Source organism: Cryptotermes secundus, unplaced genomic scaffold, assembly GCF_002891405.2.
Source record: "Cryptotermes secundus unplaced genomic scaffold, Csec_1.0 scaffold4240, whole genome shotgun sequence".
NCBI classification, from domain to species: domain Eukaryota; kingdom Metazoa; phylum Arthropoda; class Insecta; order Blattodea; family Kalotermitidae; genus Cryptotermes; species Cryptotermes secundus.
In genome coordinates, this window is record NW_019734404.1 from 74315 (window position 1) to 86070 (window position 11756).

At 37.5% G+C, this 11756-nt stretch overlaps 1 protein-coding gene across 2 annotated transcripts in view; it reads right to left on the reverse strand.

Moving 5' to 3' along the window:
- Nucleotides 1–10601, reverse strand: part of LOC111868975 (intraflagellar transport protein 81 homolog) — a 71372-nt gene extending 60771 nt beyond the window's left edge. Inside the window, exons 1-4 of one of the 2 annotated variants that reach the window (XM_023860114.2) lie at nucleotides 10428–10601; nucleotides 10136–10254; nucleotides 9910–10046; nucleotides 1602–1782 (exon numbers count right to left, since the gene is read on the reverse strand). In XM_023860114.2, the coding sequence (XP_023715882.1) occupies nucleotides 1602–1782; nucleotides 9910–10046; nucleotides 10136–10243 (426 nt within the window). In that variant the 5' untranslated portion in view covers nucleotides 10244–10254; nucleotides 10428–10601. Of the gene's footprint in view, nucleotides 1–1601; nucleotides 1783–9909; nucleotides 10047–10135; nucleotides 10315–10427 lie in introns of those variants that run through there. The other variant, XM_033753253.1, reaches the window with a different exon arrangement.
- Between the last annotated feature and the right edge of the window lie 1155 nt (nucleotides 10602–11756).

Below are 11756 nucleotides of genomic sequence, written 5' to 3' on the forward strand. Positions count from 1 at the left end.
GCGCGCATGCTTTGTAGTTACGAGTTGTGCTGCTAGGTGGTGTTAGCTGGGGGTCTCCTGTGACTGTTAGTGAGCTGGCGTCAGTCTGAGTTAAGTGGTTTGTCTGTGGTGCTCTGTTGTGTGCGTTCCTGTTTCAACCCTTTGGCGATTAGTGAGATGGCCGACCAGAAGGAACAAAGAGTGTCGAAAGACCATTGACCAACTTTCTGAGGAAACGAACATCTCATGGAGCACGGTCCAGCGAATTTTAACCGAAGGTTTGCACATGAGACGGGCTGGAGCATTGTCGTGGTGAAGCAACCAGTTCCCATTTCTCCACATTTTGGACCATTTTCATCGCACACTCTCTCGTAATCTTCGTAACACATCCAGGTAAAAATGTTGGTTCACTGTTTGTCCTGGTGGAACAAACTCTTTGTGGACAATGCCATTCTCACTAATCGCCAAAGGGTTGAAACAGGAACGCACACAACAGAGCACCACAGACAAACCACTTAACTCAGACTGACGCCAGCTCACTAACAGTCACAGGAGACCCCCAGCTAACACCACCTAGCAGCACAACTCGTAACTACAAAGCATGCGCGCACAACAGGTCGGTTCCGGTTATTTTTGGGTCCCCCTTCATACTTATGTATGTAACATTTTGACTTGTTCTGTATCCAAAGGTACTAACCTGCTTAGGATTTATAGAATGTAAATAAATTCAATTCAAAAACACCTTATCTCTAATTTCTTATGCATGTAATGGTTCTGCCTTGTTGAAAATGAGGATACGCATTTGGTAATCACACCCAGAATTTCTGGCTTTGTCTTTTGTGGTCTATTCACATGCCTACAATGCATATCCTTTGAAGAGCATCCTTAATTTTCCAAGTGTTCATAAATCCATCTGAAACATGACTGACTCACGGAAAAAGTATCAGCCAGTACCTTAAAGGACATCTGCTGCTCTGCAGGAAGAATGCTTGGACATCTGCTGTTTTCCAGAAAAACTTATGAACATAAGTTATTCTTTCAGAACATGTGATTTTTCAACTTCAATTTTATCAGGAACTTTTGTTGCTTTTCAGGCAGTTGCTGGATTGGTTGCTAGGTGGCATGATTATGCAGTAACACCAGTGTCTCAATTTTTCACATTTTGAACAAACACTGTTCTTTTCCAGCAACAGTCCAATTGTTTCTCTTCCACCAGTTACTTATAAGCCAGGGGGAAAGTGTGCTGCTTATAACAACAAAATAAAGTTTCCTGGAATATGCAGAACTGAAACTATACTAATGCACTCATCACAAGAAACATTTCACTTACAATGCACATTTATCAATTACACTTGAAATGATTATTACAACAATCAAGTTGTGCAGTGATCTTCATTCTTTGATCCAAAACATCCTGGAAGCAAAAACTTTCGGAGCTGATAAGAGCAAACCTTAAAAACATGACCTACACTATAACATTATAGAATATTTCTGGAAAGAAAATACAACCCTATAAAAGCACCATAAGTTATGAAATACAGTATACATTAAACTGAAAATTAAGGTAAAATCTACTCGTACCTTCAAACATACTAAATCCTAGACTTATAAGACGGTTATACCTGTTCATATAATGCAGAGACATCTGTGTCACTTAATATCTCTATTGGCACTTCCACTTTCACCAAATATTGAGCCAAGTAGGCCCTCACTTTCAGATCATCCATATTCTTTAACAGCCATTCTAGTATTGGATGGACAATATGTTTATCCCCTTGGATAAGACCATGGCGAAACACAGCCCTGAAACAAAGAAAAAGATACGAAAGGATTTACATTTACATTTACATTTATTATATTTAAGCATCCTGTTGCACTCCATACGATAAATGATATAATGATACAAACTCCGTCCCAAGTGCAAACAATATATTATGTGTCCTTGATCTTGTTCACACACACTACATGCTTCGGCCACAGACGGCCATCATCAGGTGTATAACACTCACGTCGCTGTCACACTGNTAGTGTGGGTGAACAAGTTCAAGGACACATAATATATTGTTTGCACTTGGGACGGAGTTTGTATCACTATAAAATCTATAGTTCTAATTTTAAAATCCTTTAAAATTAGAACTAAAGATTTTATAGTGCTACTACAGGTACGTCAGAATTAATGTGTGTAAAGTGATCTACATCCAGACAGATATCAACGAAGTAGATGTTGATAATAACAAGGAAAGTGTTTTAAATGTTAAATTTTGGGCTGAGTGCAGTGTGACAGCGACGTGAGTGTTATACACCTGATGATGGCCGTCTGAGGCCGAAACATGTAGTGTGGGTGAACAAGATCAAGGACACATAATATATTGTTTGCACTTGGGACGGAGTTTGTATCATTATATCATTTAACATTTACATTTATTTATCATTTCATGTATCCAATCATCTCCCCGTAGGGCTGGATATAAAACATGTCACATATTACAAATTCATGATGACTACACATCATTCATCCTTGGTCCAATAAAATATAAAATCAAGCCTGAGACAGAATAGTGCAAATTATCAGGACAACACATATACGTCATTGAAAAACCACAATCAAATTCACACCCTGCCATTCCACACGCACTGGCAAGCCATATCATCCAAATGGTTATATTATAAAACATTAAAATTCATAACAAAAACAGACATCATACATACTACTACACTTACAACAAGCAAGTCTCAACAATGTATAATTCATGCACACAGACCACTTATTAACTCTTAACTTCTGAGCCACTTGCTCGACAAATTCATCAATTGAGTAAAATGCGTTACTTTGCAAATAATTTTGTAAAACAAACCTAATTTGCTTTTATCCTTCTTTAAAACTGTGATGTTTGATGGCAGAGTATTAAATAGCTTGATGCCTGGATAATACACCTCTCTCTGATAGGATGATAAATGTGTTGAAGGTATATGAAGGTGGTCATTCCTTCTGGTACCAAAGACATAGACAGAGTTATTGGTTTGAAACTTATCCAAATTATTAACAACAAATGTCATCAATGAAAGCAAATATACACATGGGATTGGTAGTATGTCAAGCTTTTTAAATAAACCACTACATGTATGAGTTGGGCCCACTCCCATCATTATTCTTATTATTTCCTCTTGTATAACAAAGACCTTATGAGTGTGTGATGTATTTTCCCAATATATTATTCCGTATTTCACCAGTGAATGATAATATGCATAATATACAGCTTTAGGACTATTTATATTTAATATATAGGATAGTTTACGCATTAGAAAACCACTGTGCTCAACTTATGAAGCAAAAAATCGATATGTCCCTTACAAGTCAGATGATTGCCCAGCTGCAAACCAAGAAATTTTATCGTTTCTACTTCTTTCAGCTTTTTGTTAAAAAAGAATGTACAGAGAGGGTAGCTCATAGCTGCTGTTGGGGTGAATTTTATCATTTTTGTTTTTTGTTTTATTTGGAAACCACAAAAACATATGATTGAAAACAACATCCAATTTTATTTTTAAACTATAATAGTCTTTAGCTGTGCAAAGAATACTTGTGTCATCTGCAAATACAATAACTTCCAAAATTTTACTTATTTCAAGGGGGAAATCGTTTATGTATATATTAAAGAGTAAAGGTCCCAACACCGATCCCTGATGCACACCACATCCAACAATTCCCCAGTTAGAATAATATTTGTCATTTATATAATTTAATTCCACTCTTTGCCTCCTATATTGGAGGTAAGATTTAAACCATTGCAATAATACACCCTGCACTCCATAGCACTGCAGTTTCATTAATAGAAGATCATGATTAATGCAGTCAAAGACCTTGGCTATGTCAAAAAATATACCAGTTACATAGTCTTTTCTATTCCAGGCTGTAAGTATTACATTGATTAATTTAAACACTGCATCTTCAGTTGATAATCCCTTTTGGAATCCATACTGCTCTGAAAGTAGTATTTTATGCCTTAAGATATGATCATTCAATCTTCTAAAAATTGCTGTTTTAAAATCTTTTGCAAACCCAGTTACTATAGATATTGGCCTGTAGTTACTTACAACAGCCTTTTCCCCTTTTTTGTATACTGGCTTAATAATTGCATATTTTAATCTTTCTGCATATAGACCCATGGTTAATGACTTATTAATTACATAAGTTAGAGGTTTATTGATTTGTTGTCTGCACAGTTCTATAATTTTATTTGTTACGCCATCATACCCTGAAGAGTTTTTTTATTTGAATTTGCTAATTATACTAATTACTTCCTCTTCTGCAACTAAATTAAGATTCATATCTGGAATACCATTTGAGAAATGGGAATGCAAGTATGACATTGCAGTATAAATATTAGTTTTCTTAATATTAAGACTTTCTGTTATTGTTGTGAAATATTTATTAAAACTATGAGCTGCTTCTTCAGTATTTAGTTTTTTATTATTATTTTGAAAAGTCTGTGGTAGATGTTCTTTATTCTGTTTGTTAGTCTTACCTGTTTCAGTGTTGATAATGTTCCAGGTAGTTTTTATTTTGTCTTCAGCTGATGTGATTAACTGATTATAATATTTCCTTTTAGCTTCTTTTACTGCTCTTCTTAATATTGTGACATGTTGCGCAACGGAGGACCCCTACCTCCCCAGCGGCACGTGGCGGTAACGTAGCGCTCCCTCCCCCCACCCACTCCGCGGTGACGTAACGCGCAACGCGCGGTGACGTAAGACGGCGCGAGGTAGCAGCGTTGCTAGGCTATATGCCACGTCAAAGTAGTGACGTCGTGGGTGACCCTAGCAACAGCGAACGGAATAAAAGCCGGCTGAGCAGCAAGTGAGTGTCAGTGTGTTATCAACGAGTTCTCAGTTCGCAAGTTACAAGCTACAGACGCGTGTGCGAGAATCAGTGATAATTCGTGATAACCGGTTATAGTTGGAGTGTGTAATTCAGCGAGACTCGTATAGCTCCCGCGCTATTAATACGTGAAGACTCTGGAAGATAGTGTTAAGAGATTTTGTTGTATGGTTTTTAAAGTGTGGAAACCCGTAACATTGTGATAATTAATTGTAGCCGATATTTGTAGATTGTTCAATAAACCAATTAACGATCTCTACGGCGTATTCAGTAACGAAACACGTTACAATATCATGCAGTAGGATTTATACTATGATTTAAACAAATAGTTGTAACTGTTTCAACAGAGAATGAACACAGATTCCTTCTGTCTACAGGAGGTACGTATACCAGCTGTTATCCAGCCATTATCCTTGAGTTTATTTGTTACATTCTGTTTGAAAAGCATGACTCATAGATAAGTAAATACTTATTTAAAAATTAGTTGAATATTTCATTAAATCTTTAGGTTATATATATTTTCCCATTTTTTGTTAGATAGTTTATTAAGAAATTGAGCAATTAAGACTTCATTTACTAATCTTCTTGTGATTCCCTGCAATTTTTTCTTCTCCAGGAAATTGATACTTTTTAGTATGAGACACTGAGCATCGTGATCAGATAGTCCATCACTAATAGAGATTACTTCATATGAATTTATCCTTGCCTTATCTATAAACATACTATCAATAGCAGAGCTTTTGATCACAGTTATACTAATGAGGGAATGAAATTTCATACTACATTTATTTTTGGATGTGAAATTCAGTGTTTCTTTGGTCCCAATGAGTGCTGCAAACTCTGTGGCTTTCAGTTCAAAGACACACATCAAAAGATATTTCTACTGAGGTGGAAAAATTTTAAGGTTCTGAAAAATGTGGCCTTGTAGGTTCAACAAATGTGACAAATCCTATATTATTTATTTTATAAAAATAATGCCCAAAATTTTCTTTCCTAAGTGTGACAGCACATCTGAGTCATTCTTTACACATACTATAACTTTTCACCCACAACAGTACAGCAAATAAACACACCAAACACTTCATACAAAACTGCTAAATATTTAACAAAATATCACCATTCAAATTTAACATCTCAAGTCCCAAAGGCATGCCAAACAAAATGTTCTTTGTGGTCAACAGGTTTTATTTTGTACTTTTAATAACTTTCAATAACAAAATAAAGGTTGCATATTTTTGAAATAGCAATCATGATATAAAATATCCCACACAATAATGAATGGTTTAGTATTCCTTACACCTCAGAACTTTGTTGATGGTACACTACAGATGTGAAGGTAGTGATATACTTTGCACACTGAGTTTCATAAAAGAAATCTGTCAAGTAGTGTAAATAATGGTGATACCTACAACTATAATAAGGGACAGGAAAATGAAGATCTGCACAGCTCATTAACAGGGTTCCTTCAGAACCCTAATATGAGGAGAATACAAAGAGAAACAAAGAAATAACAAAGGGTTCTATCTTCTGGGAAATGACACATAGACCGCTGAAAGTCAACCAGTGTTTCAGGGAAACATGTCACCTCAATCTTCAGGGATGAAGAATAAGCCAAGCAAGAAACCAGCATGAAAGCAGGTGGCAAGCAGCTCTGCATTATATCCCAGAAGACAGAACTCTTCATAATCACTGTGATAAGAGCCTCAAATCCTACAAAGAAATAACAAATGTAATATTCTCAAACATGGGAATCTGCAAGTCTGTACCATTTACAGCGCTTCTTTCCTAATATCATTACATTACATGAGGAAGGAGCTGGGAAGGTAAAACGATGAAAACTGATTAAAAAGAGATATGAAGAAGCAATATTCTGCAGATGTAATGACAAAAGACAGTGATCTGTGACATCAGGAATGGAAGAAATAAAGCAAGAACATAACTGGCAGCTGAAAAGGGCTCAGAGCTGTTCACTGAAAACTGAATTATGATCACCAAGGTGCAGTTAAGCAACTCATTATGCAGGCAACAGACAGCATTTGCTTCAGAGGATGCAGATGTAGGGATACAAAGCCATATGAAGGTGTAACAGTACACAGGTTTCTTTCTTACTTTAATGGTGCTTTTTCAACTATACATAATTTCAAACAGAAGGGCTGAATGATGAACTAGGAATAATGTGGTCTATCCTGGAATTAGACTGGAGGGACTGAGGAAAAATAGTATAGCTCAGTACAGACAGCCAAAACCCAGGCTAACAATAGGCCTCAGACCTCCGAAATACAAAGTCAGTCTGCTGACCAATTATCCATAACATTCACTAAGCAGCAATTTATGCCTCTATGGATGCAATGTTTCACACTCCAGCAAAAGGTCAGATACACACTGAATCTGAGGTCAGAAGTTGGTGTGAGAAGGATAGATTGTCCTACCAGTTTTCATCAGAAGAATGGCCTCTTCACAGAATCAAATACAGACATTGATATGTTTTATATCTAACACAGTGAACATCTAAGTGCTGTAACACGTAGACCTGCTGCTAGGCAATTACTGTGAGATAAGCAAACATACAAGAGTTAGTGAGTAATGCCTTCACAAACAAATGTGTTCCCACAGGAATGATTGAGGAGCAGTGTGTTCTACGTGGTCCATGTCAAGATGTTATAAGCGGAACAAGCTGGGAACTGCAGTTGGTCAGTCAATCAAGAAAAGAGTATAAGGTTGGTGTGAGATGGCCGCCAACCTGGGTGTTAGCGAGTTGGAGCAATGAGTTAGATGTGGGATATTCACCAGCCAGTAAAGACATTATCAGACAACACTGTTAAGATCCATTACCAGGAAACTACTAGTGAGGACACAGAAGACTTCGTGTGCACTGCAGTTATAATGATCTTTAGAGTGCATAAACCAGTGAGGCATTTATAGTTACTTGTAGTTAGAAATTATATGTATAACTGTTCAACAAATCCAATTACCAATTCAAACCTCATCTATACTCACTCTAACATTTGACAATATGTACATTAGATCCCTTACAGAACAGAATGTATACTATCCTTTACCTTCAAAGTCCTGGATAAAAATTACAAATGACTGCTAAAACAGAGAAATTGACTCCATGAGGCCTTTCCTTGAAAATGTGATACTCAGCTGCTCCAGAAATTCTATATTTCACTGGGGTCAAAACGTTCAATATTGTATCTACAAAAGCCTATGGAACACAGCTTCTCTTCCATGACTCTTTTCTTAAATGGTGCTTCTTCCTTATTCATACCGCAGCATATAGACCACTTGATGGGTAATGGTCATGAAACGATGCCAACTGATGCGGCAGCAGATTCTTAATAAATGGGGTTACACAACCCATTGCTGGGTAATGGTCATGAAACGACGCCCACTGCTGGATAATGGTCATGAAACGACACCCATTGCTGCCGCAGCAGATTCTTAATAAATGGGGTTACACAACCCATTGCTGGATAATGGTCATGAAATGATGCCGACTGCTGTGGCAGCAGATTCTTCATAAATGGGGTTACACAACCCACTGCTGGATAATGGTCATGAAATGATGCCGACTGCTGTGGCAGCAGATTCTTAATAAATGGGGTTACACAACCCACTGATGGGTGATACGAACACACTTCCATGTTAACAGTGTATGAGAATGTGTATGTATGATGTCTATGTGGTCTGTGGCAAGGAATTATAAGGGATACAACTGAGGCAACCAAATCATTTATCTACAAGAGTCTGAAGAAAAGAGTCAGTAATAGTTAGTTAAGGAGTTGGAAGGTAGCTGCCATTCAGAGAGAACTCAAAAGCAGAAGCTGAAGACTCTCCACTGATAGAAGCTGTTTCCAGGGAAAGGATGGTGAAGACACACCAGGCTGGAAAAGACTCAGCGGGTGCCGTGGTGATTTGTAAAGTGTGGAGATTAACAATGGCACTGTAATTACTAATTACTTGTAGTTCTAAGTTGTGTAGTAAAGTGGTCAATAAATCCAATATCCAACCCAAAACCCCATCGAGAGTCACCCTAACGCACTCTAACATGTGACAATATTGTGACACATATAACCATTGCTAGGCAACGTCTGGGTAAAAACATTCCTGAAGTTGTACGCTCAACAATAGGTGGACAACTGCTGCTAGGTAATAAACATGCATTCTTGACAGCACATAACATGCATTCTACATGGGGTCAATGCCGAGGAATTATAAGAGGGCACAGAATGAGAGTACAACAGAGAGAATGAGAACTGTAGGAGTACAACAGGGTACATGAATGGAGCATGTCCTAGTCGTTTGTGAAGTAGGTAGATTAGCGATAGCACTATAATTGATCATGATTAAGAGGGATTGTAAAAGGTGGTAATAAATCCAATCCAGAATCTGTTATTATTTGTCATGGAAACCTGGGCACATGCCAATATGTACCTCATAAAATACACACGTGTATACCTCAGGCAGCCAAATGCTGAGGAAGAAAACCATTTTGACATTAAAAAATAGTGGGTCGAAGCATATGTTATAATTTTTCTAAAATGATCCACAATCTATGGACTTTGGTTAGCTACCCACCCTAGAATACTCATTTTTCCAATTGTCTTAAAGTCCTGGTTGTAATATAAAATTAAAACAAAAACTTTGAGAGGAACTGAATTTTTACAATGAAAATAAAGCTTGACAAAAAATATTATGCTTGATTTTTGATCGATATTTTCACTATCAACTGAAATGAAATCAACATGAGAAGTTTTGCCACGTAAGGCACTCATATAAACACACCAGTCTATGATGTAATACACATTTTAATTTACTTATTTGCACTTTGAATATCAGACATTATATAGCTTCACTTTTGGCAGAGGAATGGTTGTACTCCTCTATGGATCCTTAAAGATAGATATCCCAAAATGTCCCTGATAAATTAGGGGCGGATACTCAAACTCTTCATGTCAATTTCAACATACTCTATCATAAGTAACATTATAAACCATAAGTTATGCAAACTTCTGGCCTCAAATTATCTATTCCTCAGTTACTTCACTTACGCTGATATTTCTGGACCAGGCTTAAATTTAAGAACTCTGAGCATCTCGAGTATCCTGACAGTAGTTTGTTCTGGATCTTCTTCATGAATATCCACTTTATTATTTGGATCCACCTCTGCAAGAACATCGGTCAAAATCTACAGAAAGAGAACACTGAATTGTAGCTTCAAACTTGAACTGTGGGTGAAGTTATTCACAATCATACACAAACCTTGGATCAATGTACCTGAATTAACTGCTCAGGACTTAGTGCATCAAAGGAGATGAGGTTAAAGTTCTTATTAAACGGACTCCTGTTCAGCTTATTCACTATGTACTTCAGCTGTTCACTCATTGTTGTGTATACTGTAATTATAAACGTTAATATGTCAACATTAAGCTCAACAGCCACTGGGAAAACATGAAACACTAGAAGCTACAATCTGCTGTTATGGTAGTTAATTCGCGTTTCGGTCATCATTTTGTAAGCATACGCACTGAAGAAAAACGAGGGTATATTTCTAAAAGGCAAAACTTACAAATTAGTTGCAGCTGTCCACGAAATAAGTCACATATTGCATCAAATCACTTTTTGCTTCTACCTCAATCCATGCGCAATTAACAAAAATGGTATGACCGAATCAGTCAGTACAACTAGCATTGTCGTTGTCAATGTTGTCAATTACGACCGGTTACGACCTCTTCGTGCAATAATGGTGCATGTCTCAATAGTTCCGTAGATCCATCATAGATGGCAGTTTGACTTTATACGAAGCAGGGGAAGAAGTGGTGATGGAGGATGTGGATTATGCAGAGATAAACAATAAGACGGTTACACAGAAGAAGAGGGTGGCAGGAAAAACAGGACCTGAACTGTCGTCAGAAGAGGAACTGATGGCACAATTTAGCACCGTTAGAAGCCGTAAAAAACCAAGGAAACTGGTAACGGATGTCGGAAAGAAGAGCACAAACAGCCATCAGAAGTCCAAAGAGATACAGAATCAGGATGAAATCCAGGAAAGGGCTGAAGAAGGAAGAACGGAAACGGTAGAATCCGGAGCACGAGACCTCAGAAATGAAGATACAAACTTTGGAAAAGAAGAGCTAGGAGAAGGTTTCAAGAGCAATAGAAATGGGCAATTCAACGACTTACGTTTTAATACGTATGATAAAGGGCCGTATAGCATTCACATAAAGGCCAAGAAGCCTGACTCCCCAACCAAGGATAGGGAAAAGGTGAAGAAGTGGGGACAATTTGACATCTTCAATGTCATGTCCAAACACAAGATCAGGTTCCAATGTATTAAACAGTACGCTCGATTTATTTGGGAAGTGACCTTCTTAGGAAGACTAGAAGCAAATAAAGTGTTGGACAGCCCCATACTCCAAAGCGAAGGACTAACCGCATACATACCGAGATATATGGTTGCCAAAAAGGGTGTCATTAAAGATGTACCTTTGGACATGGATTTAGAAAATTTGAGGCGACAGATTAATTTGGACAATCAGAACAAACATCCCGCACCTTTCTATATAATGGACGCAGTTAGACTTAAGATGAGAACCAAAGAGATAAATGTAGAAACTAAGGTAGAAAGATGGGTATGGAAAGAGTCGAGAGCAGTATGTTTGACGTTTAGAACCAAAGAAATGCCCCCCTACGTGTATTTCTGCAGTATGAAGGTTGAAGTCGCCACGTTTGTCGCTGCAGTACGACAGTGCTATAACTGCGGGAAATTCAACCACATAAGTAAATTTTGTAAGAAGGAAAAACAATGCTTCTCATGTGGAGAAGCAACACACGAAGGGACTTGTATTACAAAATGCATGAATTGCAACGGGGACCACAGAGCAAACAGCGAGCGGTG